The following is a 19,402-nucleotide window of genomic DNA, read 5'->3' on the forward strand; positions in this document are numbered from 1 at the left end:
TTAGTCTAACATACAGCGATTGATTGGTGCAGATGTTAGCATGCCATTATACCATGCTGAGTGTCGAGAGTTCAAACCCTGTTGAAAGCATTTTTTATCTCAACTTATAACCATGGCTTTAGATGGGTGGATGCACGAACATGATTCTTATTATAGTAAAGATTGAAAAGCTCAGCCAGAAACCAGAGGGCAATGAGATGCCTGACACTGACCACCATGAACAGGTACTGCTGCCAATTCTTTATCTGATTCACAAAACAATCAGCTAAAACAGGAAATGGTAGAATTAAAAATTTAGAACTGCCGATGAATAACACTTCACTGGTGTTTTACTTTACACAAGTTCCTTTCCACTATATTAGTCATTGCACCTGCTGTCACACTTGTAGGACTAGAGGACATTCACGTCTCCAGTAACGTGGAAGAGCTTAACTATACGCATACTTGCGCAATATATTGTGCAAATGCAAAAAAGTTAGACTACTTGAAATTCACGAACATTTCCATGAAGACCTTTATAAGGATTAGGCTATAGTTTGTGATTTGATATGTACAGTTAGTATAACGTAAAGGTAACCAAAACCTATAGAAAAGTTAGTAAAGCTGCGTTAAAAGGAATCTCAAGTGGTATGATCTTTAGATCAATGTTTATATTATAACTATTATAAAAACTTATAAAAAGAAACATTATTTTTCTACTCTATTTCATTTTATAAAATGTTCTTATACTGTTTGTGCACATGAAATAACACAAGTTTTTATAGCAACATTTCAGAGAATGGTAAACTAGTTAGTGTCATCCGCAGAGTTAGCTTCATCAAACATAATGTCATGAAGGAAGCACAGAACTGGACTATCATGTAAAGTAAACAAGAAAAAAAATAAAACATCATAAAACTATTACAAAAAAGTTAAATTCTTTACCATATTCAACTATATTGCAACATTCTATCTGACTGACTGAACAATGAATCTGTGAAAGATGCAAAATACTCTTGGCAAGCGTTTCCTTTATCAGTTGCTAAGGAACTCGGTATTTTAAATATGTAGAGGAAAGCTTGTGTATGTACAGCGTATATGGTTGAAAGAGTCTATTACTGAACTCAGTAGAGCAGAGCTGAAAACATTGAATTGGACTGCTGTTCTTATATCACTGGCGTCTAACGAATTTAACATGCATGGAAGGCGGTGAAAGGAGAATAGACATCGGGTACTTTCTCACATCGCGTTCTGGCAGCTTCCCGATGAGCTCCACATTGTATTTTTGTAGAATGTTAGCCAAAAAGAGGAATATTCTTGACCTGGCTAACAATTCACCTGGACACGCTCTTCTTCCTGATCCAAATCCCAGAAAACTGTAAAATCCGAAAAAACAACAGCTATTATGTTTCTAGGTTTTATGAAACAGTCTAGTTACATAAAAACCATTTGTTTTATGTAACCAGAGGCTCAGACCAGAAGTTTCGCCAAAGGCTTTGAGACATATATACATTGGAGATATACTCTATGCATGGGCAGTTAGTGTGCCAAGTCTATATAAAATTTTTATCATGTTTCTCAAGCCTTTGTTATCATTTCTACTGTACTCAAACCTTTGCACATAATTCTTCAAAAAACATACTGTATCTAAGATGTTATAAACATGATAAAGAATCTTTTACTTTGTTTGGTTTAACAGACTAATTTATAAGAGATAATGTTAACCTGATTTAGTCTCATGCTATTCATTCCAGTTTAGTGTCATTTAGTCTATTTTAGTTTTATCTATTGAAGTCTACACTTGATAATTTAGACTGCTTTAGTCAGGGTCGTTCTAGTTCACTCCCTAGTTGTATCTGCTGTAGTTTGGTTATCCTAGTTTACTCCCTAATTGTATCTAATGTAGTCTGGTTAATTCTAGTTTACTCCCTAACTGTATCTAATGTAGTCTGGTTAATTCTAGTTTACTCCCTAGTTGTATCTAATGTAGTCTGGTTATTCTAGTTCACTCCCTAATTGTATCTAATGTAGTCTGGTTAATTCTAGTTTACTTCCTAATCATATCTAATGTAGTCTGGTTAATTCTAGTTCACTCCCTAATTGTATCTAATGTAGTCTGGTTAATTCTAGTTCACTCCCTAACTGCATCTAATGTATTCTGGTTAATTCTAGTTCACTCCCTAACTGTATCTAATGTAGTCTGGTTAATTCTAGTTCACTCCCCAATTGTATCTTATGTAGTCTGAATATTCTAGTTTACTCCCTAATTGTATCTAATGTAGTCTGATTAATTCTAGTTCATTCTCTAATTGTATCTAATGTAGTCTGGTTAATTCTAGTTCACTCTCTAATATCATCTGTTTTAGTTCGGGTTGTTCTAGCATTCTCTATTCTCATTATTTTACTTTCGGTTATTCTAGTTTACACCCTAGTCTTATCTATTCTAATATGATTTGTTTCACTTTCAAAAAAATTTTGAAGACAGCTTTTTTCTAGTAGAAAAAACACAGATGTCTTAAAATTATATTTACCCCCATGTACGGATTACTGAGACACAAAACTAGCTTTAATACCACAGTGATTGCTCATGTATTAGCCAAGGTTATGAGCGTTAAGGTTCGCATGCGAAGCCCGTTAGGGCAGTTCCACTACTATATACATGTACAAAAAATAAATATGTGCAAAAAATGTCTTATAGTAATTTACGATTATGAGTAAAAAAATATGTAATCTACATTCATCAAGTAATTTAGTTTTAGTATCCTAGTACGGGTTTGGAACGCAAGTTGGTTGTGGAAAGCAAGTTCTTCGTTTGATCTTTGAACTCTTACATTATCATTTTTTATATTTTGTGTTAAAAGTTCTTGGAATCAGGGCATTGCATTAGCGAGTAACTTGCCAACTTAATGTTGAAATTTATTCACTGCCATCTGGATTTCACTATTAAAAAATTTTATGATAATTTATACACTATAATAAATAGTTTTGGTTTTAAAACTGTTTCCATTGTTGATCGACAAGCTATCTGTTTGAGACAAGTACTGACAGTCATAAATATGCAACCAATATTCTCTCTGCCTCAGTCATTACAGTCATCCCACACATGTAATACAGAAGTCAACTAATAATAATAATAATGCTGATAGTAACTTTTTGAAAATGACATATGTAAAGAACTATTGTACAGTTTTACTTGCAAATTATTTAGGAATGGGATCAAGAAAGTTAGGTCAGAAGATACTAACAATACGGAAACTTTTTCAAACCTTACAAACATCAGCACAAAATAGACTGAGCTTACATACAACCCGGCTTGTACGTGATAGATAATTCATTTTTGTCAGTTGAAAATAAGGACTTGTTGCATGCATTTTATGTTATTACAACTTTCGCTCAAACACATATTATGATAAACACCGACCCCCTTCACAGTCGATTGCACATAGGCTAGTTCTGACATTTTGTCAAAAAGTTAAAAGGGGATGTTTTAGAGAATTTTTCTTGATTTGCTGTCGATGCCTTATTGACTCAACACTGAATGACAACTGCAGGTTGAAGTAACTGCCATATGAGCAAAATCTATGATGATAATCTCAGAGTATATTGCCTCTTCTTTCTGACTTACTTTTGTCGCAATGGATGATCTCGATCTACACACTTTCCTTCTTTATCTAGAAATCTATCAGGCTTTAACACAAAGGGATCTTCATAGATATCAGGATTGTGGGCTGTATGGAAAGCGTTTATGAGCACCACAGTATTTGCCGGAATCTAAAATATGATTGGCTGATGCAGAGTAGAGACAATTCTCACGTTACTAGTTGAAGTATTAACTAAAACGGTGAAAGAGTTTTTTGATAGGATAATCTTGGGTAGAGTAACTGCTACTAAATAACCAGTACATATGATAGACAGAATATCGGTTCACAGAATAAACAGGCAGGTTGTGAAAAGTTATAATAGCAAACTTTACTATCATTAGAGGGGTGTTCGTTTGTAAGCCCAAAGCCAGGGTTAAATGTTAGGAAAAAAGATTGCTTGCAACAGGATTCAAACACCCAACTCAGCTTTGTAGATCAATGCTCTAACAAGTTCACTAATCCAGAATCGTTATGAATTATTACACCTGACAATACACACTAGACTGCCAGGGTGCTAGTATGAATAACAAAACAAACAAACAGTTAAAAGACAAAAATGGTGTCAACCTTGACATTCTTATCTTCAACTAACTATGAGTTACAACCGCTAGCTGATTGTAACTCTCATGCTTGTGAAAATGCTGTTGTTGATTATTGGCAGCAATCAGATTACATTAGCTAGTACAGTTAGTACAGCGTAGATAAATGTTATCTACTGGCAATCTTGCCATCCTGAATAGCTGATAGTAAAGGCTGGAAATGATATCACCTTGAACGCATCTTTCCAACCAATATGAGTCAGTGTGGGAGAGTAGGTCTATACTCCCGGATCTAGTAACCCACAGCCACTGCCTCATGATAAAACACTATCATGATTTTTCTCAAACAAAACCGAGCAGAGTATCTTTATATCAGCAACTATTAGCCATCTTTGACAAATTGTTGTTAATCTATCTACAGTGTAAACCTCTCATCTTCTAACCTTTCTTGACACCGTCGAACTAAAGAAATAATATACACGCAAGTGGTTATTGAAGTGCCTCATAAAAGTTTTCTTCATGTGGGTCTTGAACTCGTGACACTCTGCTCTCTGTATGAATGTGTATATAGATTGTTGTTGTAAAAGCAGTGTAACAAATTATGTTAAAAATAAAACAAATCTTGCAGCTGTAAGTCGGGCTTACAGCTAGTACTTTATAAACGCCTGATCTCTTTCTCTCCGTAGTTGAGGCGTCGTGTATTCCCCTTACAAACCTTATAGCCAATAAGTTCTGTGTCTCTCAGAGTCATGTGGGGCAGAAGTACAGGTGCTTGAGACAGATATCTGAACTGTTCTAGCAGATAGGCTTCCATTTGAGGCAGCTTCTCTCTACAGCAGTCCGAGCGTAATGAACTGTTTAGTGCAAGTTTTTTGTTTGAGTTAGCTATTACGAAAGTCCAAAGAAATGGTTTGTTTTTTATTTTAAAAACAAAAAAAGCAATTTGCTATATGGCAATGCCATTTGAAAAGCACGCATTGTTCATCCATTGTGTGGCTAATCTTACATAAGACTTAAAAATTCTTTTAACTGCGTTTTATATAAAAAAACCAAAAAAATTTTTGTTTGGTGTTTTCAGAATTTTCAAATTTTCGAATTTATTTCAAATCTTTTATTTCATATTTTATATTTTGCTTTAGCATGTTTTTTTGGATACAAAACTAGTTTGTCAAAACTAGCAAACATATTTACGAGCACTTACTCACTACAATTTATTTTCCCAAATAATATTCGTTTCAAAAAAGCTTTCCAACCACCAGCTGATTTTTTTTGACAAGCTTAATTTTATGTTAATTTATTGTGTGTAGCAAAACTCCCAAATCTTTATGAGAACACTAAGTTTAGTACCGATTTTGCTGTTATTAGCATACCTGTAACAAAGCAAAATTTAGCATAATTTTTCACTTTTAATAAATTGCACAGTTTTTTGATGGTTTACATTTAAATTTGGAAATTTTGTACAAATTTGATTGATAAAATAGCCTTTTTTGGCAGATTTTATAAAAATGATTGTTTCTTGTTATTTAGGCCAACTAATGAGAAAGGGTATGAACTGTTCGAGAATGTTATACAGTTGATCCAGAGTTTAAGCTCTTGATATGTATTGAGTGTCTTTAGTTCTACACTTGAATTTTGCAACATAACCTTAACTCTGCTAATAAGGGTTGAATTGCATTTTCGATAATATTGTAAAATTAGGCTGCAGTCATTTGTGGCATCTAAAAAGGTAACCATAAAAAAAAACACAACTGTAAACCATCTATACCTCGTGTCCAAGTAGCAGTATAATATTTAAGTTATTTCCAGTTTAAAGGTTTAAAGGAATTGAAATTCTTTAACTTTTATTTAGCCACAGGCAGGGTTTAAATGTGCACTACACATGCACTACACATGCACTACACATGCACTACACATGCACTACACATGCAAAAATCTAACACTTGTTTTATGTACGGAGAAATATGGAAGAGACTTTACATGAAACATTTAGAATTATGATAACAGATTACTGACAAGACACTGATATACTGCTTGATAGAATCTTTGAGACAAAAACCAAGACTGCTGACCATTACTAGCCCCAATCTTTACTATAATAAGAGCCGCGTCTGTCCGTGTGTCCGCAACTACGCTAAGAGAATTAGGAAAAAAGATTCTACACCATGGGAATCAAACGCTGACATTCAGATTATAAGTCAAGAGCGCTATCATCTGCACCATTCAACCACCTTTCTACATCTAAGAATAGTTGTGCACGTAGATATTACATATGACAGCGTCATGGGACTGCCAGTGCACTAGTTCATCATAAAATACATTAGAAATGCTGACTGAATGATGAGCTGCAGATGGGTCAGACAACTTTATCCATTGCTAAATTTTCTGCCAAAATTTAACACCCGATTCATGAGTCAGCGCTGCCATAAGACCCACAAAAAGTTATATTGTTATTGTTGAGAAGGAATATGGGTTTTTCCAGCTCATTCACATGATAACAATCCTAAGAGTACCAGTGCGAAAGCAAAACTTCCCGAAGTTTCTGTCACCAGTGACTAGCCATTGTCACGTTCGTAATCAAACATGTCCTTACTTGTCTTTGAGACATATAATGTGGGTCGGATTCAGCTGGGTGTCAAGCTCATCCTGGAGCCTCTTTTGTAGACCTGGATCATGTAGGAGGTCTAGGAATATCTGAGCAAGACTTCTTCTGCTCGTTTCCAACCCTATTGACTCAGACAAAGAAATGGTGTTTTAAATAGCATTGTAAATAGCCTGATGTGGTGTTGGCATGGGAACAGTTTGTAACTATTTTGGGTGGTCAAGGTCTGGTTTGAGGATTATCAACATAATTGAAGTTAAAAGGCATGTCATGAGTCAACCATAGTCTAGACTTCGTTCTCTCATTATTGGTTTAAATAAAAGGTAGAAGATAGTAACATCTACCTGCTCTGATGAAATCTAGTAGTAGTCCTTTGATGCCTTCATCGTCTAGCTGTGGTTTACCATCTTTATCCATCTCCTCCTTCTGTATTTCAATAAAGTAGTCCAGACAGCCTCTCTTGTTGTTAGCATCATAAGAAGCCTAAAGAACATGCTAGGCTAAGACAGTTTTTAGTTGCTCAAACTTTACTAAAATAATTGATAATATCTATATCAATCCCACTTTGTCACTGGGTGTCTGTCTGTCTGTTAGTTCGCAGAAATTCTATGCGTTTTCATTAATTTTAGTCAGTTCCATCCACACTTCACACGCCATGCCCTCCGTGCCTTTCACCATGTCACCAGAATATTTCATTTCCAAAATCCTCCTGGTTTATGAAAACCAGGAGACAGTTTTTAGTAAAGTAGTTCAAAGTTGTCACTGTGTGTCTGTCTGTTAGTCTGCAGAAATTTTATGCCTATTAATTTATTTTAGTCAGTTCCATCTACACTTCACACGCCATCCGCTCTGTGCCATTCACCATGTCACCAGAGTATTTCATTTCAGAAATCCTTCTGGTTCATAAGAATCAACCTTTTAAACACGGATTAGCGATTCAAGAATGCGCTGTTGCATGCATGAAGGACAATTGCTCTCAATGAAAGCGTATGGATTGTTGTTGTGAAAGCAGTGAAACTATTTGTTTTGTAGATCCACGCATGAGATGCAGGCTATCTGATTGAAAAGAAATGCTGGGCAACACCGAGCAACACCGGGCAACACCGGGCAACACCGGGCAACACCGGGCAACACCGGGCAACACCGGGCAACACCGGGCAACACCGGGCAACACTGGGTTTACTGCTAATCGTTAGTAGTCATTTTTCAAACTTTTACTCAAAATGTTAAGAAAATTTTAAAAATGCTTGGACTGCAAAATTTTCTTAACAATTTTGACATCTTTAACTCCTACTGGACATCAAAGTTTAATATCTAATTATTAAACAGGCTTGTTTATGATTGACTACTTAGCATTATCACTGATATGTTTCTATTCGCAAGTAGCAAATATTCACGACGTGATAGTTTTATTTTGTATTTAGCAAAAACTGCACTCAACAATTGTATTGCTAATTCCTTTAATCTTTTGTTAAGAAAATAAGATGTATACCTAAGCTTACTAGCTTCAAGTTTTGAGACTAATAAGTCTAGCCATACATCTTATTTTTTTTGCCCTTGTATATCCTTTTGTTTTTGCATTTATGACACTACATGTAGACACCTCTTTATTAATGGATTTATTTTTTAGGTGGTGCTATATTTTTTGCATAAAAATGATTATGAACTGCCAATAAAAAAATGTATTTACCACCCATTCTTGCTCTGTTCCTAATTAGCATTTATTATTGTTTGTTGCTGCTTTTCTCAAGCTCACTCAGCAAGACAAATAAAACCATTTATAATGTCAAAACCTTTTTGGAAACGTTTTTACAGGAAGTGAAGAGTAACATTCCGTAAAAAGATATTTTTGTTACAACTTTTAAAGTTGTTCCATTTTTCACATGAGTAAAGAGTTGTAGACAAATTACTTTTGAGATCTAAAGAAATTGTGCTAAAAAGTGTGAAACCATGCCTCCTAGCTTACAGATTTTAATATACTCACAGAGGAAGAAGCTTCAACTATAACAGAATAAATTTAAAATATTCAAAATGGTGGTTTTTTGATTAGTTTAGAATTATACCTTTGCCTGGTCCAGGCAGGACTTGGAGAACTCGTTGACAAGTTTCACCGCACCCTCAACCTTGCGATGAGTGTCAGCGAATAAGAACTTGAAGTTAAACAAAAAAGGAAAGGCATCCAGAATGGCTGCACTAGACATCGGATCACCTGCCTCAATCTGTCGTGTGTTCATTTGATGCATCTTCTTACAAACTTCATCATCATAGGCGAATTTTTCTCCAAACAGCTGCAAGAAAAGTGATAAATATTTATTGATGTTGAATTATTGAGTTTGAGAACTTGCATTAACATGTCACATTGTGTTATACAATTTTTTATTTCTCAATATCAAAAGCTTTTCATAAATTTTTTTGCGTTAACTTAAATTTACATTATGGGAGGTCTACGTTATGAGAGGGCTTACAGTATAACATACAACTACAAAGTTTTAAGACCTATCAAATCTTTGGCATCTTTGACCTTTGGCATCTTGAACAGTTTAGTAAAGCAATTCATTGCAAAGTTCCTGATAGTCATAAATCAAGTGTTGACACCTTGCCAATACAAGAGATAGAACTGACAATTTTATCTCAGCCACAAAAATGTGGCATTAAAAGAGGGACAATGCGATATTTGGAGCTGTGCATCAACTGATGATAAGTCTTTGTTGTGCAATCAGCCATTAAATTACATTGATCTCTTCAATGTGTATCTGTTAGGTATATATAAACAATAATGAACTCTACAATGAGTAACTGTTAGGTTATATAAATAATGATTATTGTGCTATACATCAAATTTATCCCTTATATTAATGATTAGAGGTACAAAAGACCCTTGTGTGTCATTTGATTTTGAGCACAATTTAGACAGCTTAATATCGGTGACTTTTCATTATTAAATATAAAAATACAATTCATAATTTATCAATAGTTTTATCAAGAATTTTATATATAATTGCATATTAATATAATATGTTTCTTATCAAATGTTCTATTATGGATGTTATATTACATATCAAGTTAATACATTTCTTTTTAATTGTTTTATTACGAATGCTATACAGTATTGCGTATTTTAATACTTGATTCAATGTTAAAAATGCAATTTAATAGTTTGTTTTTATTTTTAATTTTTAATGCAGTGATTTAGTAAGAGAACTCTTTAACCCCAAATTTTCTGGCTTCTCAAATATGTTATAAATATGGGTAGTTGTCATTGCCCACCCAGCTTACTAAAACATAATTCAATCTGGGCAGGTATGGGTAGTTGTCATTGCCCACCCAGCCTACTAAAACACAATTCAATCTGGGCAGGTTTGGGTAGTTGTCATTGCCCACCCAGCTTACTAAAACACAATTCAATCTGGGCAGGTTTGGGTAGTTGTCATTGCCCACCCAGCTTACTAAAACACAATTCAATCTGGGCAGGTTTGGGTAGTTGTCATTGCCCACCCAGCTTACTAAAACACAATTCAATCTGGGCAGGTTTTCTAGTTTTATTATTCTAGTTATTATTACTCGTGCTATTGTTATTATTATTATTATTGTTATAAATGTAAATGACAATATTGATAACAATTAATCACTGACTATAAAACAATGATTGTAATAATGATAATAACATAGTAAGATTTATGTAATATCAAACTTTAATTACACAGTTAAAACAGGAATACCCATCGCATCTAGAGATATTCTCACATTCAACTTACCATGGAAGCTAAAACACAGCAGACGTATCCAACAACGAGCTCGTTGGTATCTATTGCTTGATCACCTTTCTGATCAATACTATCAACCATATCCTGGATTGTTTCTTGCATCACATTCTCTAGATGCGCTATCCCTGGTCCATAAGCTTTTATAGCCTTTGTAAAAATGCGTTTCAGCATGACGTGGTCCTCATCAAAGGTCTGTAGATATTAACAAGCCTATATAAGTGTTCTTCGTCATTGTAAACAAATATTTCATTTAGAGATGAACTTACAGAAGATTTCTGCAGGTTTTATCAGAAAGTATCTGTATTTTTCTATCATTTGCAAATGTTTTTGATGTTTGAGGTGATCTGACTGCCAGAATGTTTCAAGATTGAAATTGATAAAGCTAGACCATGATTAAAATGCTCAGAAAAAAATGTGTGAAAAATGACCTCACTCGTTGTTATCGTTGCGATAGCTAATATCATCTTTGCGTTCAAATTGAAGCGGTACGCATTATATTCTGTTGGTCTCTTTGCAACTATAGACATCATAATCACACTTTCACTTGATCTGATTGTTGTAATCGAGATCAAGTTTTATTGATTTTAATCTTGAAACATCCTGGCAGTCAGATCACCTTAAAACATCAAAAACAATCGCGAATGATGGAAAAATACTAATTTTTTTTGATAAAATCATTTCACAAGTTTACTGAAAGATTCTTACATGGAATCCTATATCTTTACCAGCTATGGTAGACATTCTCTTCATAGGTGGTCGGCCGAGATAGTCTGTTCCTACAAGTAAAATAGTAAAATGTTGCCACTTTTCCACCTCTCTATCTCTAAAACTTTCAGCTCGAGGTGACGCTGTACATCGTGAAAAACTGAAATGTTTGTGACTTCACATTGCAACACCTTAACCCTGGGCTGATACTCTGAACGAAACACCCACCTGGATAGTCCCAGGCTTGGATATTGTACCCCCAATCACCTGGCTGGTCAATTTGAAATACACCCCCTAAACACTGGGAGTTCCCTAGAGGGCGCTCAGGTTCCACGCCCTGCTAAACATCCAATATGATAATATGATTCATGCATTAATAAAGCAGAAAAAACCTACAAACAAAATTCACAATTTTATTTAAATACGTTTTTATTTCGGACTTTTTGTTTGTTTAGTATTGCAAAAACGATCGATTTTTCTCCTGCAAATGGCATATTTTTTGTTGCTAACAGAGACCAATATATTGTAGTTTACTATTCGTAAAAAAAATTAAACAAAAGTGCAATTAGCTAACCATAAATCAATTTATAAAAACCGTTCGTGTGGCGACATAATAGTCGCTCTGCCCGCTAGCGTCAGTATCGCAAAATGACAAAATGTCGCTATGCCTGCAAAAGGGTTAATAAAACTGATTCCAGACATCAACCATCAGATCATCACTTTTCATTTACAAAAGAAAACATAATGAATACCAATGAAAGAAATATCATATCATTTGTTCTGAGTATATTGCTAAAGGGTTGCTAAAATGATGCAGTGTCGACTGTCTCTTTTCTCTTCCTTTTCCGTCAGCAGGCATGCAGATTTTAAAGCAATCTGCATTAAAATGAAGACTGGAATTTCGGTGCAATTTCTTGGTATTACTTTGGCTGAATGAAACCTTAATGAGCAGGGGCCCTTTTACTGGCTTGGCTGTGGAAACCCCCTCTAAAGTAGCAAATTCACTGACAGTGCCCCATGATCTGAAAACCCCCCCTAAAACATGATTTTGGGCCGAACCTAATGGGTCTTTTAGGGGGGAGTATCAGCCCTGGGCACTTTAGTTGAGAAATTCTTGCTGACCTGAAACTACACCCGATAAGCGGAAATCAACTCTAGATGGATTGATCTGATGGTGGCATTTTAGAAGCGAGCAAACAGATGCAGCTGAGTAGATGTCACAAAGATTAATAGCTAGGTATGACATCGTCTGTTTACATTCTGTTTTTAATGACATCTTATGCCAGATCCTGTTGAAGAGGCGTGACGGCGGCAAAAGCGGGATAAAAATTGGCTATGCACAGTGGGAGGCGCGGTGTCATAAATACCCCTTATATTCATATTCTTAGACATTGTGTCAAGGCCACTGAGGCCAGCTACCTGCAAGTACGTTAATAATCAACTACCAAGGGGCTTCCACATGTCATCATTCCATAATTGCCTCTTCTATGCCTACAGCGGACATATTTCCCAGAATTCGTGCAAGGCATTTTAAGGCAGGACAATTGTTGTTATTGCGCAAGTACATTGTGCGTAGTGCTGACTGAAAGAGAGAGGCAACTGTCTCTGTCACTATAGCAAAAGCAGAATGTATCAGCTTTATCGAACACAACTTTCTCAATTTCTGGTGTTAACATATTAGCATATATGGCCATTTTAGCCTTTAACAAGAAACACATATAAATATAATTTTTCTTTACCGTACCCATTCTACAATCTAATGCCAACAGGAAACAGATTGAAAGGCACTCATATGCCAACAGGAAACAGATTGAAAGGCACTCATATACACAGGTTAGTCACATGTTATAGTTCAGTTTAGTTCAGGTTAGTCAGCCTAAGTTCAGTGGTTAGTGCTAAGAACCATTCGTTGTGTTAGGAAAAGCATCCAGCCACAGCTGGATGCCTCATGAGCAAATGGTCACAATATATTCTGTGCCAGAATATACCATTTGTGGTGGTGACCCCTAATGACCTCCAAATAGAAAAAGCTGAACAAAGATGAAAAAGAAATCGCATGGTAAATTTTGCTTCAACATTCTCAACAATTAGAACTTCAAGTCTGCTAGCAAATGGCGGCCTAAATCAATCAGTAGAAATACCACAAGTTGATAAGTTTTCTGTGATAAACCCCCTTCAAAAGACTTTAAAAGCTTGCATAAGCCATTTGACGAATTTTACTAATGTAACTTTATCACCAAACTTGACACCTTTAGCCGATGATAAATGTCCATCAATCAGTCCAGTCATGGCTTAATGAACAAACAGTCCTAGATTGAGTCTACATGTCTCGGATACATGTCGTCTATTGAGAGCCTTCTCGCCATTCATCTTAGTAGTTAATCTTAACTTACTGACTTACTGAGTTGTAAAGATCGAGAATGAATTCAAAAAGTTTATTTTTTGAGAGTTAAATAAATCTAATAGTGACATAACAGCTATTTAGTAGTGGGAATAGTCTGCCAAATAATTTCTGTGTTTAAAACAAAGGTTATGCTGAACATCTATCAAATGTTATCGAGGTCCTAATTTAGAACTCAAGTCTCCTTAGCTTATATTATTTACAGCTTGATCAGACATGTTATAGTTTGTTACAATCAAACATGTTATAGTTTGTTATATTCGAACATGTTATAGTTTGTTATAGTCAAACATGTTATAGTTTGTTATATTCGAACATGTTATAGTTTGTTATAGTCGAACATGTTATAGTTTGTTATAGTCGAACATGTTATAGTTTGTTATAGTCGAACATGTTATAGTTTGTTATGGTCAAACATGTTATAGTTTGTTATAGTCGAACATGTTATAGTTTGTTATAGTCGAACATGTTATAGTTTGTTATAGTCGAACATGTTATAGTTTGTTATGGTCAAACATGTTATAGTTTGTTATAGTCGAACATGTTATAGTTTGTTATAGTCAAACTTGTTATAGTTTGTAATAGCCGAACATGTTATAGTTTGTTATAGTCAAACATGTTATAGTTTGTTATAGTCGAACATGTTATAGTTTTACCATGACAAACTATAGCAAGTTTGCTATAATCAAATTCGCCTCCAGTCAATCAAGTGTATTTAAAAGGCACGTTGGACTCTAGCATACTTGCTATAATAAACTATGCCTTTTATCTATATAGTAGGCGCTCTTACAACCTAAATTATCCGTTCCAGGAACATTTACGTTATAAAGATTTTATGTTGTACAAACAGTAAAGTAAACGTAAATTTGGGAAAGTAAAACTAATAACAGACATATTACACGCCTACAATAAAGCAGAACAAAAATATATTTTACTACTAAAAGAGCGGTGTCTACAAGTTCGTCGTCTATCTGTATCTAGGGTTCAACGTTAGGATACAAGATAACTTTCAGCGACACTCTCAACTTGTGACATCCAGATTAGTAGACCGACGCTGTAACACCTGCACCAACCGATCGCCTTCAAGTATTTACATGTATTAACAATGGTGCAGCTACCTATTCTCTGTTTTGTCGATACATCTGACGATCTATCATGACGAACTAAAATGTAATGGAAGTTATATATATAATAGATGTAATGCTATACGTACATCATTTTTATTGTATATAGAGTATAATGCTATATGTACGTCATTTTTTTTCACAAATGAGGCGAGATATGTTACCATTCAAATCGAATTTGAGAGGTTGCCCTCCTTGACACACTACGTTATATAGAATTCTTTACGTAGTATGAAGCAAAGACTTTGCATAATTTTTTACTTTATCTGAAATTTACATTATAGGAGGTATACGTTATAGGAGGTATACGTTATACGAGGTATACATTATAGGAGGTATATGTTATAGGAGGTATACATTATAGGAGGTATACGTTATAGGAGGTATACATTATAGGAGGTATACGTTATAGGAGGTATACGTTATAGGACGTATAAATATACGTTATAAGTGTGAATAGACTGAAAGTATGCAAGAGTCAGAGAGACTTTACAATCCGATCCAGCTAGTCCATCATGTGACGATTGCAAGAACATCGATGTCACCCAAAAATGTTTGTTGATAATCACATCAAAACTGTTTTTAAGTACCTTTAAAATGCTATACATCTGTTTAGACACCATTGAATTGGTGTTATGACCAAATTGTAAATGGAAAAGAAATATGACAAAATGATATTTCAACAATAAGAGTTGAAAGCATTTGTTCATGGAACCAGCGATAGTTGCTAAGGAAGACAGCAACAATTTCAAGAATAATTATTGTGAATCACTTTATGCAGCGACATAAGATTTCTACAATGGGCAGTTTTATAAATTGAGATGACATGGAAAAATTTTTCGTGTTAATTTTTAATGACAAAATAATGTTTACAAACTTAAATCAATTTTTTCTATTTCTAAAGACTTATGAGCAGTCTATTACACTCTAAAACCTATAAAAAGTTAAAAAATTACAGCTGTTTACACCCTTTTTATGGGGAGAGTTCTCCATTCGCAAACACTAACTTTTTAAATTTAATCTTGTGACAAATAAAAAATGGGAACAATGAAACAATGAAACAGCTTATGAACTATGAATATGTGATTTTATTTGACAAAATATTGTTGAATTATCCTTTTTGCTGCCTGAAATTTTTACAAAAAAGGTTTCTATCATTTTTATGCCATTTTATCTGAGTATCTATGGGCATCAATCAATTTAGCTCACAAGTTTCGCTAAAATTCAAATGTTTGATAAGTGTGCTTATTCTTGTCGAAGCACAACCGCAGTTCCGCAAACATATTGTTGAGCGTTGATCTGCGATACCAGCTGGTATGAGAAAACAGTCGCATGCTTCAAAAAAGTTGGTTAGGAACCTGTAAAGTTAACATATAAAATATGGTTGTACATGACAGCTTTCACATCCTAAGGAAACATGAGCTGTAAATCAACCAAGCGATTAGTTCAAGAGTTCTATTCGTCATAAAAGCATTTTGATGGCCAAAGAAATATTTCAAAACTTTGCTAATTAAAGATTCTTCCTACCAAATGTACCCATAGCAAAAGTTCTTTGAAGTATTATATATGCTAATTACAAACAATTTGCTCATAAACTAGCTATCATTAGAGATACTTGGCATAAGCTTTATGGCGTATGAAGCTGATAAGCCATACTTTATAATAATAATCTATATAAATCTCAATGTTTGTCTGTTTATCCATCTGTCCAGTTATAGCGATAAAGTTATAGAAATGAAAAATCCACTGAAAACTTGATTTGAACTCACAACCTTTATTTCTACAGCCTGACATGTATCCAATACACTACGCAGTTCAACTGGCTATACTATGAAACAAACTGAGCACATATTTATTACACATGCCAATCTTTCATGGCTTCACACTCAACACTGCAGCTAGCGCTATGTGTGAAGCCATACTAGAAGGAAAATGCGTGTTTACTCGACTGCTCACTAGCCTTCCAGAATACTTGTACGTATAGTTATTACACCTGATGATCTCTCACTGGATCTCTAAACTTTCAAGGTACTAGTAGTAGTAACAGTTGCTAAGAATCTCTTATCTGGAAGTCAGTAGAACATAAAAATGAACAATAAACTTTTATAGTTTTATCTTCCGTAGTACCATTGAACAGTTTACATTAATTGGTGACTCTAAAATCATCAAAGATTGTCAGATGTAAACTTTTTTATTAAATAGTGTTGAAGTAATCCGCAAGCAGCTTACAGTTGTACAAAGATTTGTCAAACTAATTTTTTTTAGAAATTCATAATGAATTTTTATTAAATACATAACACAATCATTCATAAGTTAGCAATTCTGATATACTTACAAAAATAAATACATTAGTGATAGTAATATGGGACTGCTTAAAATAAACACGTTGTTTGTTATTATTTCATAATTTGTTAAGTATTTTATAGAAGAATTATGGCAATACGCACATCAATGGGAAGCTAAGGATGTTTTAGACATGAATATTATTAAATATTAACTGCTATTTGACTTTTAACCTTAGTTATGGTGTAACAGCTGTATCTGCACATTACAATGGAAAATAACAGTAAATATTATGTTTATACTTGTAAACAAAGATAGCCAAATTTAACATTTATATGTGAACACACAATGTTTACATATAAATGTAAGCATACAATGTTTACATATATCCATGTAACTATATGAAAGTAAATTGGTAGTTTTTGGATTATTACTAGCATCTAAATATGGAGTTGGCAAGTTCTTATTGTCAATCACAGGGTAGGATAAAATGGGTGTCCATTAAATAGATTATATTTGTTGATAGTACTTTTGGGAGCAGACGGAGTGACTAGAAAACTTGCTACTGAAATACGTATAGTACATGCGGTCTGAGATAATAAATAAAAAAGTGAGTTTATGCCATAAATGAAAAAAAAACCTGAAAAGAATTGCTAGATGATCCCATAATCATCACCACTCATCACCGCGGCAAATCATAGTACTTAGAAAATGATAGATTGAGTGTACAGTTTTTCAACTCCAAACTATGCCCACACAACTCTAGCTGGAGAGACATAATTGGAAGACAGACTCAAGCCAGTGTCGAAATTAAAGTGATAAGGTTTCCGAGTGTTATGGTGAATGAGAGGAAGTAAGTGAGGCAAACATAAAGTTTTACCAAATAGCCCAGTTAGTTTGTCAGAGAAGGCGTATAAGATGATTATGCTAGCCCAGTGGTTCTTAGCCTGAGTTCCATAGAACACTAGTGGTTCTGCGGTCACTTTCAGGGGTTTTGATGGCCGCCTCCCAAAGGTAACAGCAGAAGTTACACTGATTTGCTAGGTCATGTCTTTATTAAAATATATGTAATTTGTTGTGAGTTCATGCGTTTTATTGGTTTGTTCTTTGAAGACATTGATGCTAATACACAGTTCGTTTTGTGCACCAGTAAAACATATAACTATGTCTTGAATGTGAAAAAGTATATTTTAGTTTTCAATAAAGGAGCGTTTGGTGAAATTGCATATGAAGATGGTGGGGTTCAGCATGGCCGACAAGGCTAAGAACCATTGATCTAGGACTATAAAAGGGTGCAATATGAAACCGCCAAAAACCAGTTTAAACTGTAATAGGTCGATGAGGTTGGCCTGCAGATTGAAGTTCAAAAACTGCAAAAAGTCATCTGTTATGCTGTTTTACTCTTAACTGCGCAATAAAAACAGGGTGAGTCTTTTCCAGCTCTATGTGAACTACAGAGATAATATGGCATGTTAACCTTTAACAACTTGGTGTACTGGTAGGTTTGTACATGGTTCTGATTGTGTTCTTATCTGGCTTCAACCAATGAATTTATTTGAGGTTGTTATGCGTGGCTGCCATGTTCAACTCTGCAAAATTGTTCACTGAAAGTAAAAAATTGAGTCTCACCAGCTTTAATGAGTGCCTCCAGACAAGCATCTTTAGAGTTGATGACCACAATAGGATATGTGAAAATCTTAAGCTTCATCACCGCTCCATATTTTCTTGCCATCTCAAAAAGCTGAATGTGCAAGAACGATGGATTTAGGGACAAGACGTTACCAAGTATCGGTAGACCAGGAGGACCTGGTATCTTTCGAATGGGATCCTGCAAAAATACACCAAATTTCAAAACTTCTATAATTATTAGTTTTAAAATACAAACACGGTAATCAATTTTTACTATACTTTTAAAGACTGAAGTCTTAAAATTACAGCTAGTAAAAAATAAATAAAATAGTTTTATAGAGAAAAAAAAACTAAATATTTTAGACAATGCAAATACTTATTTAGAACTTACCCTGTACCATTTCACGAATAAGTACGTTGCTAGCAAAATGAATACTGCTGCTAGCAGATCAAATGTTGTGATAACACCGAGATCCATGGCCGATCTTCAGAGAGACTTCTGTTTCTGCTTGACAGAACCTTTCTTTTATCTTTAGCCTGAAATGCTTCAGCGAGCTTCAGCTAACACTCAGATGAATGGAATCACATGAGATTTCTAAACCAATCAACATACTCCTGCCCTTTTCTGTCTGAGCCCTTCAAGCTAGTACCTACTGTGTATGTTGTTCAGAGGGGAGTTGTCAAACCTTGTTTGTTCGAGAAGATTATCACATGAGTAGCATACAACTTAGACTGTTT

The 19,402-nt window shown here is 34.6% G+C and overlaps 1 protein-coding gene across 1 annotated transcript; it reads right to left on the reverse strand.

Annotated features, from left to right (window-relative positions):
- Positions 1-628: 628 nt before the first annotated feature.
- LOC137399324 (cytochrome P450 1A1-like) lies at positions 629-19,187 on the reverse strand. The gene is made up of 10 exons (XM_068085392.1): positions 19,056-19,187; positions 18,665-18,863; positions 11,228-11,298; positions 10,514-10,714; positions 8,822-9,046; positions 7,103-7,241; positions 6,750-6,882; positions 4,875-4,989; positions 3,605-3,750; positions 629-1,355 (listed from the first exon to the last, which is right to left on the reverse strand). Exons 1-10 carry the CDS (start codon positions 19,140-19,142, stop codon positions 1,151-1,153), a joined length of 1,521 nt encoding a protein of 506 aa, XP_067941493.1. The 5' UTR covers positions 19,143-19,187; the 3' UTR covers positions 629-1,150.
- Positions 19,188-19,402: the final 215 nt, after the last annotated feature.

Source organism: Watersipora subatra, chromosome 7 (genome assembly GCF_963576615.1).
Source record: "Watersipora subatra chromosome 7, tzWatSuba1.1, whole genome shotgun sequence".
Classification (NCBI taxonomy): Eukaryota; Metazoa; Bryozoa; class Gymnolaemata; order Cheilostomatida; family Watersiporidae; genus Watersipora; species Watersipora subatra.